The 21,261-nt window shown below is 44.3% G+C and overlaps 1 protein-coding gene across 1 annotated transcript in view; it reads left to right on the top strand.

The window, feature by feature from the left end:
- Positions 1-21,261, top strand: part of LOC120023927 (fibronectin type III domain-containing protein 1-like) — an 86,777-nt gene that overhangs the window by 37,433 nt on the left and 28,083 nt on the right. The window contains exons 10-17 of the mRNA XM_038968030.1: positions 1,016-1,210; positions 1,418-2,715; positions 3,253-4,626; positions 4,778-4,889; positions 5,114-5,455; positions 10,837-10,869; positions 12,418-12,564; positions 17,085-17,321. Of these exons, the coding sequence (XP_038823958.1) occupies positions 1,016-1,210; positions 1,418-2,715; positions 3,253-4,626; positions 4,778-4,889; positions 5,114-5,455; positions 10,837-10,869; positions 12,418-12,564; positions 17,085-17,321 (3,738 nt within the window). The remainder of the gene's footprint in view (positions 1-1,015; positions 1,211-1,417; positions 2,716-3,252; positions 4,627-4,777; positions 4,890-5,113; positions 5,456-10,836; positions 10,870-12,417; positions 12,565-17,084; positions 17,322-21,261) is intronic.

Below are 21,261 nucleotides of genomic sequence, written 5' to 3'. Positions count from 1 at the left end.
CGTTGTACTGTAATGAAATGAAATTAAATGTAATACTACCTGTGGAGCGAAGCGAAATGCGACTACTCGCTCCAACCCGGAAGTTGGAAGTTGGGATGCTAGGCAGAGTTGAAAAGAAAAAGCCATATCTCAGACTGGCCAATAAAAAGAAAAGATTAACACAGAATAACACAGACACTGGACAGAGGAACTCTGCCTAGAAGGCCAGCATCCCGGAGTCGCCTCTTCACTGTTGACGTTGAGACTGGTGTTTTGCGAGTACTATTTAATGAAGCTGCCAGTTGAGGACTTGTGAGGTGTCTGTTTCTCAAACTAGACACTCTAATGTACTTGTCTTCTTGCTCAGTTGTGCACCGGGGCCTTCTATTCTGGTTAGAGCCTGTTTGCGCTGTTCTGTGAAGGGAGTAGTACACAGCATTATACAAGATCTTCAGTTTCTTGGCAATTTCTCGCATGGAATAGCCTTCATTTCTCAGAACAAGAATAGACTGACGAGTTTCAGAAGAAAGTCTTTGTTTCTGGCCATTTTGAGCCTGTAATTGAACCCACAAATGCTGATGCTCCAGATACTCAACTAGTGTAAAGAAGGTCAATTTTATTGCTTCTTTAATCAGAACAACAGTTTTCAGCTGTGCTAACATAATTTCAAAAGGGTTTGCTAATGATCAATTAGCCTTTTAAAATTATAAACTTGTATTAGCTAACACAACGTGCCATTGGAACACAGGAGTGATGGTTGCCGATAATGGGCCTCTGTACGCCTATGTAGATATTCCATAAAAAAATCAGCCGTTTCCAGCTACAATAGTCATTTACAACATTAACAATGTCTACACTGTATTTCTGATCAATTTGATATTATTTTAATGGACAAAATAATTGCTTTTCTTTCAAAAACAAGGACATTTCTAAGTGACCCCAAACTTTTGAACGGTAGTGTACTTTGTGTCCCTCATTTACTCAAGTGTTTTCAGTTGGTGCTAATATGTAATGATCCTGGTCCTCCTCCCCTCAGAGTACATAATGTCCTATGCTCCTGCCATGAAACCCTTTGGGATGAAGTCAGTGACATACCGCGGCAGCACCACCTCAGCCATCATAGACGGCTTCCAGCCTGGGGACCTCTACATCTTCAAGATCAGAGCCACCAACAGGAGGGGCCAGGGCCCCCAGACCAAAGCCTTTAGAGTAGCCATGCCTGGAGGCACCGGTAAGCATATCTACTGTGTCTTTGTTTGTGATTGTGTGTGATTGTGTGTGTGTGTGTGTGTGTGTGTGTGTGTGTGTGTGTGTGTGTGTGTGTGTGTGTGTGTGCGTGTGCGTGTGCGCATGTGTGTGCCTGCATACGTGATGTTAGTTACATTTCTAATGTCCTAATGGTGTGTACACTTAACTAATACTCCATCTTACTTGCCAGCCAGCAGTGCTGCCTCCTCGCCAACTCAAGGTGGCCGTAGAACCAGCTACACCCCCTCTCAGACGTCCAAACAGGACAGTTACCATGACCATGACCATGACGATGACGTCAACCTCCAATTAGAAGACGTGACCAAGGAGCCGACCACACCCACTGAGACCACATCTGCCCCGCCCACCACCAGACGGACACACCCCCTCACCAAGACACGCTCCCATCACAGCATCTCCTCAGATGTGAGGGGCACGGTCAGGAACAGGGCGACCAATCAGCGACTAGGAGCCGGTACCTCTTCAGCCAGAGACAAGGGGAGAAAGACAGAAACAGCGGATGAACAGGAGGAGGGGAACAAAACAACAGAAACCACTCGAGAAGAAGAGGAGGAGAAGCTCACTAACGAAGATGTGGAGGAGAAGAAAGAAGCAGTGACTCAGAACAATGTTGTTCCTTCTACACCTGAGGACAAGGGCTATGTCAGAGGGAGAGGTAAAGGGAAGGATGTAGATGAGCCCTCCAGACCCAGCCTCAAAACAGAAGTTCCCTCATCAGAGGGCTCCTCATCATCATCTAAACCCTCCTACCCTCTCCGCAAACCTCTCTCTGGCAGACGCATCAATTCTGGTCGGAGACCATTCTCCCGGACATCAGTCTCAGGGTCAGTGTCCCAGTCAAAGACACAGGATGCAGAAAAGGACAGCGCCTCCTCATCCTCCTCATCTTCTTCGTCCTCCAGCCCATCCCCCAACGAGGAGTCTGCAGCCATCAGGAAGGACGACACTGTCACCAACTACTCCCAGGGCAAAAACACCTACGACCAGCCAAGTGTCACAGCGGCCAAACCCTCCACCTCAACCCCTACCCCAAACCAGGCCGTCTCAGAGCCCAAGACCGAGGCACCATCTGTGGGAAGAGGATCTGCTCTCCCGGGCCGTGGATATGGTTATGGCAGGCGGAAACCCGGGATCCTATCTCGGGGGAATCCAAATGGCCGAGTTCTGACTGGACTCAGCAAACCAGGGTCAGACTCGACTTCCACCGGCATGTCCCAGTCCACTCTACCAACCGAAGGCAAGATCCCAGAAACATCACACACTCACGGCTCACACACTCCTAACACACAGCACTTAACACACCACCAGGACAATAATGACTACAACGACTACAAAGTCACAGAGGCAGAGGCCACCAAAGAAGAAGAACCCACTTCCAGTTCCCGGACCATTTCCACTACACATTCTTCTGAGGACAGGAGACAGGACAAGAGAAAGGAGGGAGGGAGGGGAGACAGGAGAGAGGAGGGAGAGAGGGGAGACAGGAGAGAGGAGCGAGGGAGTGGAGACAGGAGAGGGGATCGGGGGAGGGGAGACAGAAGAGAACAGGAAAGGAGGGGAGACAGGGGAGAGGATGGAGGGAGTGAAGACAGGAGAGAGGAGCGAGGGAGGGGAGACAGGAAAGTAGAGCGAGGGAGGGGAGACAAAGGAGAGGAAGAAGGGAGGGGAGACAGGAGAGAGGATGGAGGGAGGGGAGACAGGAAAGAAGATGGAGGGAGGGGAGACAGAAGAGAACAGGAAAGGAGGGGAGACAGGGGAGAGGATGGAGGGAGTGAAGACAGGAGAGAGGAGCGAGGGAGGGGAGACAGGAAAGTAGAGCGAGGGAGGGGAGACAAAGGAGAGGAAGAAGGGAGGGGAGACAGGAGAGAGGATGGAGGGAGGGGAGACAGGAAAGAAGATGGAGGGAGGGGAGACAAGAGAGAGGAGGGAGAGAGAGTAGACAAGAGAGAGGAGGGAGAGAGAGAAAACAGGAAAGAGGAGGGAGCTCGGGGAGACAGGAGAAAGGAGGTAGAGATGGAAAACAGGAAAGAGGAGGGAGGGAGGGGAGACAGAAGAGAAGAGGGAGGGAGGCGGGAGAACAATTACAACACCCCAGCTCCCCCTCCTTCCAAGAAACCTGCTCCCCCTGCCTCCAGGATGAACCCCTTTGTGAAACGGCCCCAGAGCAGGTTCGGAACAGGGATGGGGAGCGGTAGCAGGGTGTCTTCCCCCCGGGCGGACGGGAGGGTTCCCTGGAGCAGGACAGGCTCCTCATCCTCTGTTGGGGCAGGAAGACCCATCCTGAGAGGATTCCCCTCTAGGACAGCTGCCTCGGGGGCAGCATCTGCCTCGGGGGCATCAAGGACCTCAGCAGTGCAGGAGACCAGTGAGGATGCTAAAAAAAACTCCACCCTCTACCCGTTAAAGAACGGGGTGGGGGCTGGGGCACTTAAACCCTCTCTGCCCAACAGGAATACCGTTCGAGGTGAATCTAGGAATCCCATCACCTCCTCTTCCTCTTCTTTCTCCTCGTCCTCCTCCAACTCCTCCTCTAGTAGTCGTAGAGACTCCAGTGAGCCCATCCACAGAGGAAGCAGCACCAGGGAGGACATCAGTAATGACCATAAGGAGGACTATCTCTACAAGGGGAGTAAGGAGATGTATGAGTGGAATGAAAAAGTCACAGACCCAACCACCGCCCCCAAAACTACTGCCACCACTACCACTGCCACCACTACCACTACCTCAGCCCCAACTACCGCCCGCAGGGTGCCCCAGAGTGGGGCCAACGAGAGTGTGGACAGGGAACCCACTCCTGGTAGAACCAGGCCCGGTTTTGTCCCTGGTTCTACGCTCCCCCGCCGTACCATTATAGGTCCCAACGGGAGGGTGCGATCTCCCCTGCTCACAAACAGTCAGACAAGATCTAGGTTCCCCCTTAGAGCACAACCAGCACAGAGCACACGGTTAGGTTCCTCTAACACAAACACATCATCTTCCTCTTCTTCCTCTTCCTCCTCTAGTCTGTCGCAGCCAGATCACGGGGTTAGCGGGGCCGCTAGTGTTAGCACTGGAGGCTCCTCCCCTTCCCTCTCTCGCCCCTCCCTCAGACAGACCTCCATTGGCGGCAGCCAGGGATCTCAAGGCTCCTCTTCCTCCTCGTCATTCTCATCCAGAGACACTGTGGTGGGCCAGGGTACAAGGACGCGCTACCCCAGCCGGTCAGACCCCCATCTCAGGAGTAAAACCCCCAGCGGAGGCCTCAAGCCCGATTACGGAAATGGTAAAAATGGCCGCCCCAATCTCACAGCGACCAGTGACAAAGAGTCCAGCACATCCAATGACAACACCAAACCTAATGGAAGAAGGTACATCACTGGGCCTGATGGAGCCAAATGGGTATGTGTGTCTGTGTCTCGATACATTTTATTGCAAAGTAAAAGGGATTGAAAGGAGACATTTCATCAGCAACGTTAACCATTATGCAGACTCTCCTTAATATGTTTCCCTATGACGTGTCTCCAACCCTGGGATGTGTTCTATTCTCCAGGTGGTGGACTTGGATAAGGGGGTCCTGATGAACGAGAATGGCATGGTTCTCCAGGACTCTCAGGGCCAACCCAAGAGGGTGGTTCTGGGAGAGGACGGACGCACCATCTTTGGTGAGATACTGTAAACTAATAACGTCTCTTATATTGAACACTGTTTCTAGGAGTATTAAAGGTCTACATTCCTAAGAGCTTTGTACTGTGTTGGTATATCAAGATGCTTCATCCCCCCCTATTTATTCTTCCTTATGAGAAAGGGAGATATCACACTTACAACACACAACCGTACTGTTTTGTTTACACAGATAGATAACTGATTGATTTTTCTCCCCGGATAGACCACCAGGGCAGCCCATTAGTGAACCAGGAGGGCCAGGCTCTGTTTGGTCACGGTCGGGAAAGCCAACCGGTGGTCAACCCCAAAGACAAGTTCCTGACCGTGGGTGGCAAACCCATCATTGGCCTGGACCGGGCTCAACCAAGGACCACAACCACAACCAGACCTCCTACTACGACCACACCTGAACCGACAACGCTACCAAGCACCACTGAAATGTCCACAGAGGAGACTATAACCATGCCGGTGTTCCCGACCTGTCCTCCCGGCACATTTTTGATCAGGGATGATGAGGGATTCCCAATGCTGGATGCTGATGGCATCCTGGACTGTTATCCTGAAGGCAAGTCTGACTAACGCTGACTAACGCTTCTGTATGTACTGTCAGATTACTAGTTGTGTTATAGTAATCCAACTAGGACTATCAGAGTAGTAGTACTAGTAGTAGTTGTTGCTGTTGTAGGGCCAGTTTCCCAGACCCAGATTAAGCCTATTCCAGAGGGGTGTACTACGACGCTAGCTCGATCTACTCAGGTTTTTATGAAGCTAGCCAGCTTCAGTTAGCTTCACATTCCAGTTCAGGCTTCATCCATGTTACGAAGGAGGATATTTATCCTCTATCTTCCTTTAACTCCAGCCGGGCTTGTGACTGCGCTTGCATGTTGCAAGTGGATAATGCCAGCGAGTCAAACGACAAACTCTTCATTTGACAACGCTGAAACACCAATCCATGTCAGAGCCACATTTTCATTTTTGCCAAAATCAGCATGAAAGAGAAGTTACCTCGCACATTCAGCAGGCTATTGTCACGTATTGTAGTCATTCAAAAGTTTTACTATCCGTGAAGTTTCAAATGCATCCTGTCGTTACTAAATGTGTAAGGTGATAGCTATTTTTATATATTTTTAAATGTACACAAAAAAAACATTTGATTAATAAATTATTTAATCAGTCGTCTTCCTCAAATGAAGGGGATGATGATGCAATCTTAGTGAGAGGGAGGGAATCTGATTTAATTGGCCCTCAACTCGTGGCTCAGACAGTTAGCTGTGAGTTAGCCTTCCCCGGAAGTTAGAGCTGAAGAATTCATTGGCTGAAGGATTCAAAATTGACCTGGCTAAAATGTGGGCTACCTTTGTGTCAACAGTTATCCTAAGATGAACTCAGAATTGACCAAAGTTAGCTCACTAAATAATGTATCCCGCTTCTTAGTATACCTCTCTGGATTTATGCACTTTCAATTGAGAATGATTTTCAGTCCAGGACTAGGCTTAATCTGGGCTTGTACTATCTATTACATCTTATGCAGGCTAAAAGCAGTGGATCAGAGTCTGTCATCAGTTAGTCTGTGAGCTGTTGTTGTTTACCATCTCCATAACATCCTGACCATAATAATTAGGTTCTGTTTATGGCCACAGAGCCCTGCGAGATCTTGCCGGGCAAAGTCGAGACCAATGGAACCTGATCAGAACCTGGGTCCAAATACTGTTTGAAATCTTTCAAACACTTTGAGCATTTTCCTTAGCCTGGCTGGAGTTGGCAGGCTAAAGGCTGGTTTACAGTTGGTCTATCGACATGTCTGTAGACAGTTGTCGCAATGACATCATGAACATTCTACTGTTGCCCGAAATCAAACTTGTCGTTGTGGTTATGAGAAAGTGTGAACACAAAAACGACAGGCTGTATGACATCAGCAGCCTGGTGGTCCAAAATAGCATAACTACCGTATTTTTAACACCAGCAAACCCATCTGTTTAAAAATGTATTTGCTACAGTGCATTCGGAAAGTGTTCAGACCTCTTGACTTTTTCCACATTTTGTTACGTTACAGCCTTATTCTAAAATGTATGGAATATTTGTTTTCTCATCAATCTACACACAATACCCCCTAATGAAAAAGCAAAACAGTTTTTTTTTAATTTTAGCAAATGTATAAAAAAAAAGAAATATCACATTTACATAAGTATTCAGACCCTTTACTCAGTACTTTGTTGAAGCACCTTAGGCAGCAATTACAACCTCGAGTCTTCTTGGGTATGACGCTACAGGCTTGTAGTGGCGGAAAAAGTACTCAATTGTCATACTTGAGTAAAAGTAAAGATGCCTTAATAGAAAATGACTCAAGTAAAAGTGAAAGTCACCAAGTAAAATACTACTTGAGTAAAAGTCAAAAAGTGTTTGGTTTTAAATATACTTAAGTATCAAAAGTAAATGTAATTGCTAAAATATACCTAAGTGTCAAAAGTAAAAGTATATATATTATATTATTATTATATTAAGCAAACCAGGTGGCACGATTTCTGGTTTTTCATTTATGGATAGCCAGGGGCACAATCCAACACTCAGGCGCCATTTACAAATAAAGCATTTGTGTTTAGTGAGTCTGCCAGATCAGGAGACAGTAGAGATGACCAGGGATGTTCTCTTGATAAGTATGTGAATTAGACAATTTTCCTGTCCTGCTAAGCATTCAAAACATAACGAGTACTTTTGGGTGTCAGGGAAAATGTATGGAGTAAAAACTACATAATTTTTTTTAGGAATGTAGTGAAGTAAAAGTAAAAGTTGTCAAAAATATGAATAATAAAGTTAACTACAGATAGTCAAAAAAAACTACTTAAGTAGTACTTTAAAGTATTCTCACTTAAGTACTTTACACCACTGCAAGCTTGGCACACCTGTATTTGGGGAGTTTTTCCCATTCTTCTCTGCAGATCCTCTCAAGCTCTGTCAGGTTAGATGGGGAGTGTCACTGCAGAGCTATTTTCAGGTATCTTCAGAGATGTTTGATAGCGTTCAAGTCCAGCCTCTGGCTGGGCCACTCAAGGACATGCAGAGACTTGTCCCGAAGTCACTCCTGCTTTGTCTTGGCTGTGTGCTTAGGGTCGTTGTCCTGTTGGAAGGTGAACCTTCACCCCAGTCTGAGGTTCTGAGCGCTCTGGAGCAGGTTTTCATCAAAGATCTCTCTGTATTTTGCTCTGTTCATCTTTCCCTGGATCATAGCCAGTCTCCCAGTCCCTGCCGCTATAAAACATCTCCCCAACAGGATGCTAACACCACCAGGCTTCAACGTAGAGATGGTGCCAGGTTTCCTCCAGACGTTATGCTTGGCATTCAGGCCAAAGAGTTCAATCTTGTTTTCATCAGACCAGAGAATCTTGTTTCTCATGGTCTGAGAGTCTTTAGGTGCCTTTTGGCAAACTCAAACCAGGCTTTCATGTGCCTTTTACTGAGGAGTGGCTTTCATCTGGCCACTACCATAAAGGCATGATTGGTGCTGCAGAGATGGTTGTCCTTCTGGAAGGTTCTCCCATCTCCACAGAAGAACTCTGGAGCTCTGTCAGAGTGACCATTAGGTTATTGATCACCTCCCTGACCAAGGCCTTCTCCCCCGATTGTTCAGTTTGGCCAGGCAGCAAGCTCTAGGAAGAGTCTTGGTGGTTCCAAACTTCTTCCATTTAAGAATGATGGAGGCCACTGTGTTTTTGTGGACCTTCAATGCTGCAGACATTTTTTGGTACCCGTCTCCAGATCTGTGCCTCGACACAATCCCGTCTCTGACTTCTACGGACAATTCCCTCAACCTCAAGGCTTGGTTTTTGCTCTAACATGCACTGTCAACTGTCAGAACTTATATAGACAGGTGTGTGTCTTTCCAAATCATGTTCAATCAGTTGAAGAAACGGGATGCATCTGAGCTCAATTTCGAGTCTCATAGCAAAGGGTCTGAATACTTATGTTAATAAGGTATTTCTGTTTGTTTTTTAAATAAATTTGCAAAATATTTTAAAAAACAGTTTTCTGCTTTGTAATTATGGGGCAGTGTGTGTAGATTGATTTATTTGATTTTATCCATTTTAGAATAAGGCTGTAACGTAACAAAATGTGTCAAGTGGTCTGAAAACTTTCCCGCACCGTATATGTCAATCTAACAAGCCAGGTAACTAAAATCAACTTTCTAAACAATGTTTTGGTTTAGTTTTAGCTTGTTAGCTAGCTAGCTATATAGCTTCTTAAATTTAGCAAATGTTTATTCATTATTATAGGCAAATAAATTCACAACGAGATCATTATTTACAAGTTAATGGCGAGCTAATTACAGAAAATAGTGTGCGATGACTGTGACGAAATAAAAGCATGGCATTTTACCTGAGAATTCTAGAACTTCTGCACTCATTGCTGTCTCAGTCAGGTAACCATGGCAACGGACCCAGCAACAGGGTCGAAGTTGAACTTTTTTCATCCGTCTGCAACAAGGAATTTGACAGTCGTATAGCGACAGTCTACAGACATTCCACAGGAGTATAAATTAAATGTTGTTTTGAACAGTGAGACTTGTCGCATTCTAATTGTCTACAGACATGTCGATAGACAAAGTATAAACCAGCCTTAAGATGGGCAGGGTTTGCAGTTTGAGGACTATTCTATTGGTGCCATCAGTCAGGCACAGATGAAGTATTTTTTAATTATTTGTAATAGTATTTGAACCCAGATCTGATGGGAACCACATCAGGGCCAGCCACATCTGGGGCTGACGATGGTCAGGATACCGCTGGGTAAAAACCCTAACCCATTCTTTGAGCTAAGCAGTCAGTCTCACTACACAATTATCTTTACCACACGACACACAATTAACACACACTTGTTAGCAATTTATGTTATTCTTCTATAACACAGACCCCAAAGCAAATCAAGGGGAGAAAAATATATTTATTCAAAGAGAACAAATCATAGTTGTTATGCTGGAAAGTAGATGGTAGATGGTCCTTCTTCCCTGGCCTCAATGTTTCTCCACTGAACAAAGAGACAGGATGTGGTTTATTCCCAAGCCTAGCCTGTGGTTGATCAATTCGAATTCCTTGCAGTAAAATTGGGCCAATGGCCAAATACCAAGTATTCAGTGTCAGGCTCAACATATAGACAATTCAAACCAATGAGAACTTGCCACATGTAGGTATGAATCCCAGACTGGAATTCCACCCGTGTCCCTGACCCATTCATCTTCAGTTCCCCATTACAAATGAACTATTTTCATTGATCAGAAATTCGCTAGTACAGAAAAACAACTATTTCCATTAGTTAATTCCCTCTTGACCTTTAGTCCTCTGCGCTGTGTATTTATCTTTGAATATTCTTACACATCCAAACACACTTTTATGGCTAGTCCTAAGTGTTCCGTGGGGATTCACACAATACAGACACAAAGCCCACATTCAGACACATACATATTATTAGGCTCTTATAGGGGTTATTGTAACAAACATACACCCAAAGACAGACAGCCATAAGTAATATGTTTTCCAATGTAATTCTCCTTTTTGCAAGTTTAAGGGAATAATCATGCCCAGTTGTTTTGAGTTTACTACAAGGCAATTGAGATGACTAAGAACAAATAATGGAGGAAATACTTAATTCTTAACTCAAAACAGTGCACCATTTTTTTCCACCGTTAACTTGAAACTTTATACTGAAGCTAGAAAGACAAGTGAGCGTTGCGGCATGTTTATATGTGTGCATATATTTGTGCCTTTCCTCTGTGTGTGTGTGTGTGTGTGTGTGTGTGTGTGTGTGTGTGTGTGTGTGTGTGTGTGTGTGTGTGTGTGTGTGTGTGTGTGTGTGTGTGTGTGTGTGTGTGTGTGTGTGTGTGTGTGTGTGTGTGTGTGTGTGTGTGTGTGTGTATAGTGGTTTTTGGTCATGCTACAGCCTGTCTCACTTCTCCTACAGAGGAATCCTCGGGAATGGAAACGGACTCTATGGGTATGGTTGCCATGTTGTCTGATGCAGGCCTGCCTTGTTTCTTTCAATGTTAATCTATCAGTTCATCTGTTTGTTGACTGTTTCCTCTATTTTGTGTTTCCTTGCCTGTGGTCTTTTCTATGGTCGGTTGTGTGTTTGTTTGGGTTGGGTTTGGGCTCCTTCCATCATCGGCTGTGTTTCTGATGTTTTATCAACCTCTACAGTGTCTGTGAACGGCATTACTAACCCAGAGAGAATGCCCTGGCATGCTCCACTGTACTGTTCTGCTCTGTGATGTCACTGCATGTGATGATGACTTGTGCTGTTATACACTACATAACCAAAAGTATGTGGACACCTGGACATCTCCATCCAAAATCGGCAAGATTGACACCACTCCAGCCGACGCTTGGCATCGTGCATGGTGATCTTAGGCCTGTGTGTTGCTGCTCGGCCATGGAAACCCATTTCATGAAGCTCGCAACGAACAGTTCTTGTGCTGACGTTACTTCCAGAGACAGTTTGGAACTCGGTAGCGAGTGTTGCAACCGAGGACAGACTATTTTTACGCGTTTAAGCACTTGGCAGTCCCATTCTGTGAGCTTGTGTGGCCTACCACTTCTTGGCTGAGCCGTTGTTGCTCCTAGACGTTTCACTTCACAGTAACACCCCTTACTGTTGACCAGGGCAGCTCTAGCAGGGCAGAAATTTGACAAACTGACTTGTTGGAAATGTGGCATCCTATGACGGTGCCACATTAAAAGTTACTGAGCTCTTCAGTACGGGCTATTCTACTGCCAATGTTTGTCTATGGAGATTGCATGGCTGTATGCTCGATTTTATACACCTGTCAGCAACGGGTGTTGCTGAAATAGCCGAATCCACAAATTTGAAGGGGTGTCCACATACTTTTGTATATAGTATATAAAGTGTATCATGTCATGTTATGGTATACTGGTAATGCATGGTCATTCATGGTTTCAGTGAATGGAGGAACTGTGATTAGGTTATGTTTGGTAAGCATACACCATGATGTTATAGTTTGATTAGTGCCATGAGAAAACTATTGCTCGTATATGCACCACTCGACAAATTGCATCCCAATATATTCATAGTGTTTCCCTGCAAGGCTGTGTGTGAGGCACATGATGGTGTCATGCAGAGGTCCGTTGGCACTCCACAGGCCAGAATGCCTGGTGCTGCTGGAAGTAACCAATTGATTTCAATGACCTCACTGACTTAATCCTTACACATTTGTTAGGCTCAGAACCATGAACATTACAGTAATCTACTGCGAAACGGGCATGATGTTCAAAAGCCGGTGCCTCGGGAATGGAAAAATATTGGCAGCAAAACATTACACATGAAGAACTTGCCTTTTAAAAGGGAAAAAAACATCAAGGTCATTTCCAATGATATCACACTCATTTCAAGAGCTATGGCATGCTTATTTACATACCAATTACAAAGGTCTAGTGCTACATACAAAATGTCACACAGACTAAATTCAATGGTATTTGGATTTAGTTTGTGATGGTCATGCCTTCACTTGCCCCTTTTTTTTTCTAGATGAGTTGTTGTGGCAGACCACCCTGCCCCCCACGCTGCCCCCCACCACCACCACGACAGACCACCCCGCCCCTGAACCAGACACCAGGCCCTTCAACAATAGCCCCTCCAATGAGTTCGACCTCGCCGGGAAGAAACGCTTCACAGGTAGGCTACGGTATGGAGGAAAAGGGATAACTGTAGCGTGTGCAATGTGTGTGAGCATGCTTGCTTGCATGTATGTGTGCCTGACTGGGTGAGTGCACCTCACATGCACGTGGGTGTGTGCTCGTCAGTGTGTTTGAGCTGTTTGTGTTTGAGTTTTGACAAACGATCTACCTCTCCCCTACGCTGATGAAACACACCACTTGCAGTTATTTCAGCATCACCGTCTAAGAGCTTAACCTTGTCATCTGTGGATTTAGACTTTCCTGTTTAGAGCTTAACCCTGTCAACACACAGGTCTTGCTTTATACCGCATTGCCATTATCTACATGATGGCTCTCGGTTTAAACAGAGCTTAACCTCTTCAATCATACAGTATATCTCACTCCTGTCTTTCTGCAGTGTTCTCAGTAGTGAGTGATTACATTTTCTGTTGTTGTTGTGGGGAAGCTTCTGTGAAGTCCCTCTAGATGCCAAAGAGAAAGGCTGTTTTTTCGTAACATGAATAATGTTCATCCAGGCATCCAGCTGAAACACGTGCATGTTTTTGTGTTTGATTTAGTGAGCGTGCTCGCATTTTAAGTGTGTGTGTGTGTGTGTGTGTGTGTGTGTGTGTGTGTGTGTGTGTGTGTGTGTGTGTGTGTGTGTGTGTGTGTGTGTGTGTGTGTGTGTGTGTGTGTGTGTGTGTGTGTGTGTGTGTGTGTGTGTGTGTGCTTGTGTGCAACACGTGTGTCTCAGCCTTATAAATAATTATAGTCTATTTGGTGTGTGTTCAGTTTTCTTTCACGGAGGAGAAATTAACTCTGGCTCTCTGTATCTTGGCTCGTTCAGTCGCACATCATAAATACATTCACAGTTCTTGACTAGCTCATATATTTACATGATTACCCCTGGGCCAAGGAAAACCCCTTTAGGTGAGGGAGTGCCATCTTTGCATTGGTCTGGCAGAACCATCAGAGTTGTGTCTTCTTTCAGCTAACAGATGATATCCTGAAATGACCTCTAATGTTGTTTCACCCCTCTGTGACCCTCTCTTGCAGAGATTGAGGGTCAATCATGGTCCTGGAGAGCTGTCTGCATTGTTTGCTGGGTTTTGTTCCAGCCCAATACTAACACAGCTGATTTAACTCATCCAGGTCCCTGGTCTAGATTGAAGAGCATGATTAGTGTTAGTGCTGGGCTGGAACAAAGGCACACTAGGGTTGCTAAACTTGCATCTGCATGGAGGAACCCCCTTCTCTGGTCATGGTGTACATAATACACGAGACTGGGTCTGTGTGTAAAGTGTCACTATGACAGGTTAGAGATTTGGAGACAACAGAGTTAGTTGAGAATGTTGTTGGTAGAACTAATGGTCATACTGTAGACCTTTGTACTTCCCAATGCCACTCGCATTGTAAGGGCCAGGGTCTTGACAGTTCAGGGTCCACATGACATGGGCGACAGTGGCAAAGTTGGATTGGCTTTGCATAGCCTAACTGTGGGGCTAGTTAGGGAACATCAATACATTTCACAACGTAAATGAGACATATTTTCATGTGGCACACCTTTTAGCTGTCTCATTAAATGCTTTCAACATTTTTATATGCATTTCTACAAGTTATAGTTGGTTTAAGGTTTTTAGGTCATTGACATTTAAAAATATTTTCCCATGTGCATTGTGTAATTTACTGATGGTCCCTGAGCATTACGATCAGGTCGCATGCAGCTGTGTACCATTTTAATGATTACTTGGGTACTGCCAGCTGTGGGCATGTGGGCAGGATTGAAATAAACCCAACCCAAAGAAAGCTATTGCGGTACCTATCATTCCGTGACATGCCATTTTTTCCTAAATATCTCGCAAATCTGTTTTGGACGAGACTGACTGTATGACCGAAATTGCCCTATTTGCACTTTGTAGTCAATTTTGAAACTAAAATAAATGTCTCTGACTCATATCAATGCTACGTAGGCCGTTTTCAAAAGGAGAAGTTGCTTACTACGTTCAGTTGCTCTTGAAGCGTCCTGCTGTCTCTTTACTGCTCTAAAGTGCTTGCTTTGGCCTCGTCTGTCTCCCCCTCTGTCTGCTTTATCCACATCCACTCCTATCGCTGGAAAAACAGACTGAACCCCCCCCCCCCCCCCACCACACTGAACAGGAATAAAACCATCTCTGATTCCCCATCACCCTCTCTCTCCTTCTCTCCCTCCTACTGTCTCTCATGAAGGAGCCTCTCGGTGGTTGTTGGGCTCCTAATGATGATGTGTACATTCATCAGGGAGCGCCACTCACATCTCCCATGTGAATGTGTTTGCGTGGCATAGTTGGACAGTACCCTAACCGACGGGTCTTGGTAACAGCAGTGTTAGCTGGTATTGTTCACTATGAGGACCTCAATTCGAAATGTGTCAGTGGCATTGGACAGCCTTCGAAGCAAGGCTACCGGTTAGACCGGCGGATCTGGCCCGCGAGCCCAAACGGATCTGGCCCGCGAGCCCAAACGGATCTGGCCCGCGCGCCCAAACGGATCTGGCCCGCGAGCCCAAACGGATCTGGCCCGCAAGCCCAAACGGATCTGGCCCGCGAGCCCAAACGGATCTGGCCCGCGAGCCCATTCAATCTGGCCTGGGGGAGGTTTGAGTAAAAACATTATTACAAACAGGTCACTCTTCAACGTTTCAAATATATAGAAATGATGTTTAAATTATAATGGACCTATACGTTTTCAAATAACTGCCCTTTTTCTGGCCCGCAAATTGCTTTTGACAAATCGGTCCGCATAAAAATCTGTGGAACCCTCTGCTTAATTTTGCAATCCTGATGTGGCCCTCGAGACGGAATTATTGCCCACCCCTGAGTTGGGCAGTACCACCAATTGGAACAATTCCAATTGTTTGGTTGGTGCACGATGCTTGAAACACCAGAGCCATGTGTACTGAATATGGTGTAGGCTTATGTGTTGACAGCTTTGGGTGAAAGTCTTCTTAATTACCATATTATTACAATGTTATTACAACATTGGCCCCTGAACCAGGTCATCTAATCCAGCTAAACTATCCCGTGAGCCGAGGCCGGCGGACGTACAGCAAACACATCTGAAGCTCATTACATCTATTAAAGGAATCCTAAGACAGAATGAAATAGAATAAGAATAACAGTGAAATAATGAAATAATATGAAACCCGCTGATATCAGCAGTGAGAGGAGAGGTCCCTGACGGCCAAACAAGGAGACCTACTCTCTCATATTTATGAGTTTAATATATCAGATCCAACACAGCAGCCAGCTTTCTGACACGTCCTCCATTCCTCTATCTGGAGGGGGTTTTGACCATGCTAACTCAATTGACCAATCGTGTCAGTCAACTGTACTGGCGCCAGCCAAAGGGTATTGGGTTCCTCTTTACAGGCAGACACATGTTATCTGAAGACTCATATAGAGCTTATGATGTAAGTCAATGGAGTGTTACAAAAGGGAAGAAGAGTATAAAGTTATCCTTTCCCCTATGTTCGATTTGGCCTACACCGTTTATGTTCCGGGTCAATTTCATAAATATATGATTTTAACCTCTCAAAATGTATTTTCCAGTAGCTGAGAATGTCCTCTTTCATATGTTTCCCCCCCTGAGTTGATAGACCCAACTGTAAAAAATGTTGAGTCAAATGTTTGAATACTGCACCAAATTCGTAAATCCATCAAATCCCACGGACACGAAGAACGACAGAAATACAGACAGACAGAGAATCACCCGATGGGGAACAAGGATGGGACCAGGGGTCTCACACGACCTGTTATGCTACGCAAGATCACCCACTCTGACTTCTCCTGAACTCCTGACAGAGGAGCCTACCCTAGTAGACTGAGTTATAAACGGAATAGATTGTAATATGAGACTTTCTTGTCCACCAGCAGATGTTAAAACATTGCCTTCTTGTATTAAAACCCTCTATGCAGTCTTTTTAATTAAATCCTTTTAAATCATCACTGTGTGTCTAATAAATCATCATGTCATAAAAAATAACTCCAAATTAAGTAATTTTTTTCCTGAGTGTCCTTTTGCCATGGAAATGCTCAGTCTGATCGTGTGGGCGTGTCGATGCAAATTTGAAGAAGGTATATTTATATACACAACCCTTATTGGCGAATAGGGTCATCTCGAATCTAGAGCCTACCCAGCCTACCCCGCCTACCCCTTCAAAGTAGTAGGATACATAAGCAAATAAAATATGACTGGTCATTGGTCAGAATAATCACATCAGATTGTGATGTCATGATCTGGGACAAAAACTCCATCCCACCTGAACAGATTGGGCATGATCATAATTTTCACAATTTCAACCTCATAGTGTGGAAATATAAATTTTAAATGCACTGCCTCTTCAACATAATTATTTTAGTGTTCAGTAAAAATGTAGACCAAAGAAAACATTGTGCTCTCCCAAGGGGTTTCTTAGTTGGTGCGTAAAACCAGCAAAAATGTAACATTATTGATCAACCATCTTGCTGCTTTCCCATCCCTCCCTGCCATCCCTCTCTCCAGCTCCGTATGTGAACTTCATCCAGAAGGATCCGGGCGCTCCGTGCTCGCTGACGGAGGCTCTGGAATACCTACAGGTGGACGTCCTGGAAAACCTGTTCAAGAAAGACAGCCTGGCTTCTAATCAGAAACAGCCGCCCAAAAACAAGCCCCACAACATCACGGTGGTCGCCATGGAAGGCTGTCACTCATTCGTCATCCTGGACTGGGCCATCCCACTGAAGGATGACATGGTGTCAGGTGAGTGGACCACAATGTCAAGCAGGGTGACTAGCAAGCTTGGCCACATAGTGGGGTGTACTGCAGATACAATGTGAGAGGTGTGAAGAGTATTCTGTCAGTGCCTCAAGCAGTTAGTGTGCACTTATGCTGCAATTATTCTGATCTTTTTTCAAGAATTAGTCTTTTGACAAATCAGATCAGCTCTGATGTGAAAATATCTGATGTGATTGATCAAAAGACATATTAGTGGAAAATATATCAGAAATGGGATGCCTCTTTAAACGTAGCCTATGTCTGACTTTAATTTTTCTATCCTGACCCATTTGTTATGCTTTTCAAAGGATCATAGCAGGTCAGCAGACATAATCTAACTATCACGTTTTAAGGTAAGACACAGGTGCAGACAGTGTCGAAATAACAAAGTGTATTATTCGAACAGGGGCAGGCGAAAGGACAGGTCAAGGGCAGGCAGAGGTCAGTAATCTAGATTGGTGGGGCAAAGGTACAGGATGGCAGGCAGGCTCAGTGTCAGGGCAGGCAGCATGGACAACACCGGGGAAACTAGGAAACAGGAACACTCGAGAGACAGGAGCAGAGGGAAAACTGCTGGTAGGCTTGACGACACAACAAGCTGGCAACAGACAAACAGAGAACACAGGTATAAATACACAGGGGATAATGGGGAAGCTGGGCGACACCTGGAGGGGAGTGGAGACAATCACAAAGGTGAAACAGATCAGGGTGTGACACTAACTAGTCAGCTCCTAGTTAGATTTTAGGGAGTCACCCAACCCCCAATGTTTTAGATGTCAGTAACTGAGTTTTGAGTACTGTAAAACTATATTTGATAGATAGAGGGATCCAGTGTGTAGTGAGTGTGACTTGTGAACAGCGCTTCAGAGACATGGGTTCAGTCATCCAGAGAGAAGCTGTGTGTTGTTGAGTGGGCTGGGCCATTCTCTGATGTCTAAACCATATAGTATCGCAGACCCGCACCACTTTCTCTCTCTTTCCCAGTATTGCGATCTCTCTCTCATTTCAATATACTGTATTTAACGTCTTTGCTAAAATGCATGGAGTGCCTTAAAATATATTCCAGAGATACATGTACATACATTTTCTGAAATGCATGTACTGTTATGCCTGACAATATTCCAGAAATGCATGGCTATGACATCTAGTCTACAGGGTGGCCAAAGGGGTTCCTAATTCAGCTTCTTAAATTACTCTTTACGTATTGATCAATGGAGACAATTTTTTGGGCCACCAAGCCAAAACTTTGCCAGTGATATAAGTAATTTAAATTGTGATGGTGAGTGAAAATAAATATGTTGGTCGTCACCTAATTTTAACATTCTGTCATAAAGAGCACAAGTTCAACTTGATAAAAAACACATTTTCTCCTCTTAAAAAATGTAGTAAAAAGTGTGACTAGTAAGTGCCTCTAGTATCACAGGCACTAGGCTGTAAAAAAAAAAAAAATGTATTGTTGTTTTTATTGATTTAAACAAACTATACATTGTACAATGCTCCACAATATGTCAACATGTAGGTCTAGGCTTTGTCCTTCCAATGAGTGGTATTATATGGCTCTACAGTGTATGGTTAGCGGTGTTATGGTGCGTTCATAACCAAGTGGGAAGTGGGAATTTACCACATCTGGGAAAAATTTAACAGTAATTACTAGTTAAATCAGCCATGAATCCTCTTGTGACAGAGGGAATGGAAGCTTGTTGTGTGCAGCAGGGAGGGGCAATTGAATACAAGATTCAAAATAATAAAGTCAATTGCTAAAACATTTCTAGCCTGTCTATCTATGGGTAACAGGGTTGATGTGTTATGCTCAACACGCTCAGTTTTTCACCACAAAACACCAGAAAATTGCCAAATAGAGTAGAACCAGCTCACCTGCTTTTACACTATGATTTGACTATTAGATGTTCAATGTTTCTTTCCCAAAATGTTTTTTAACTTTGTTTATTGAATTTTCAACACCAGCATTTACAAAATAATTGCACTTGTAAGTTATTTGGTAGTAATATAAAACAACACAACACATCAAAGACAACAATACAGCAAAACAGAGAGAGAGAGAGACAGACGAAAAGACGAGAAAAATAAATAATATATATATATATATGTATTGACACAGTTGTTATAGGTCAACAAGCACAGATAATACAATTCTTAACATCCGAGATGTCATGTATACACATACCAGGCCTCTTACATCACCAAAATATAAATATACATCACTCTGGAACTGCAGGGAAATGTAGTCGTTTAACATAAGAAAAGAAGGGAGCCCACATTGCATAGAATTTGTCTACAGACCAATTGTGTGTGTTTAAATTTTTCCAACTATATGCAATTCAAAATGGATTTAATCCAAAGAGCATGAGAAGGGGGTGCAGAGGATTTCCATCTAAGTAAAATTAATCGTCTCGCTAACAAAGTGACAAAGGCAATAGCATCCTTATTAGTTTTGGTCAATTGTATTGTGGGTAAGGAAACCCCAAATAGTGCAATAAAAGGGTCTGGCTCGATCTGTGTGCCGCTTAATTCTGAGAGTGTGTTAAAGATGTCTTTCCAGAAACCAACAAGAGATGGGCAACACCAAAACATGTGTGCATGATTAGCAGGAGACTGATTACATCGTACACAATTAGGGATCACATCCTTGTAAATTTTGGATAATCTTGCTTTGGTCCAGTGGGCCCTAAGAATGAGTTTGCATTGAATGAGACTGTGTCGAGCGCAAATAGAAGACGTATGTACCCTTTTGAGTGCCCCTTCCCATAGTTCATCAGATATTTCCTCACCCAGTTCCACCTCCCATGAGGATTTCATATTGTTTAATGAGATGGTTTGTAGTGGGCAAATTTGACTATAGATTATTGACAAGGTCCCTTTCAGAGTAGAAAGTGTGATAAGAAATGTTGAACTGTGTTTCACCAGGAAGGGTGGGGAATCCTGGATCTATGCTGTGGACGTAACTCTGGACTTGTAAGAACCTAAAGAAATGATGTCTGGGGAGACAACATTTTGCTGATAATTGTTCAAACGTACTAAATATGTTGTTAATATACAGATCCCTGAATATTTTAATACCGAGACTAGACCATGTTGAGAAAGCACCATCAACCATAGATGGGGGGAAAGCTGGGTTTGAGGCTACCGGAGCCAAAGAAAAGGTTGTCTAAAACCCAAAGTGGCACTTAAATTGATTCCAGATCTTCAATGTTGTTTTGACACATATATTTTTGTTGAAGGGGGAGTAAGGGTCTGTAACGGAGGAGTGAGCGAGGGAAGACAAATGATGCCGGTATAGGTGAGACGACCTCCATCTCTAGCCAAATTGGGGGTGGGAATATCTCTCTGCTCTCCAACCAGTACTGAATGATCCTCAGGTTAGCGGCCCAATAATAGAATCTGAAATCCGGTAGAGCTAGACCGCCGTCGTGTTTGGGCCTCTGCAAAAGCTATTTTCGTATCCTGGGGGGCTTTTTGTCCCATATAAAGGGTAGTATTAGGACGTCGATCTTTTTGAAAAATGTATTGGGAAGAAATATTGGAAGGCACTGATAGAGATATAAGAATTTGGGGAGAGTATTCATTTTAATATAATTAATTATTGCGACTAAGGAGAGGTGTAGCAAAGACCAGCGTTCCAAATCGTCCTTAGTATGGGTTAAAAGAAGAGCAAAGTTGTCATGAAAAAGGTTTTCAAATCTGATTGTGACATGTACCCCGAGATAAATTAAACTATTGTGAGCAATTTTAAATAGCAAGTTATGTAAAGGGGAATTTTATGCGGCCATATTAAGCGGCATCAATTCGCTTTTACTGAGATTCAGGTTATACCCTGCTAAGTGACCGAAGGATGTGAAAGTGGCAAGGTCAGCAGGAACAGAGACAGAAAGGTTGGATGTGTATAATAATAAATAATCTGCATATA

Source organism: Salvelinus namaycush, chromosome 29 (assembly GCF_016432855.1).
Source record: "Salvelinus namaycush isolate Seneca chromosome 29, SaNama_1.0, whole genome shotgun sequence".
Taxonomy (NCBI): domain Eukaryota; kingdom Metazoa; phylum Chordata; class Actinopteri; order Salmoniformes; family Salmonidae; genus Salvelinus; species Salvelinus namaycush.
This window is presented reverse-complemented; position numbering and strand designations above follow the sequence as displayed.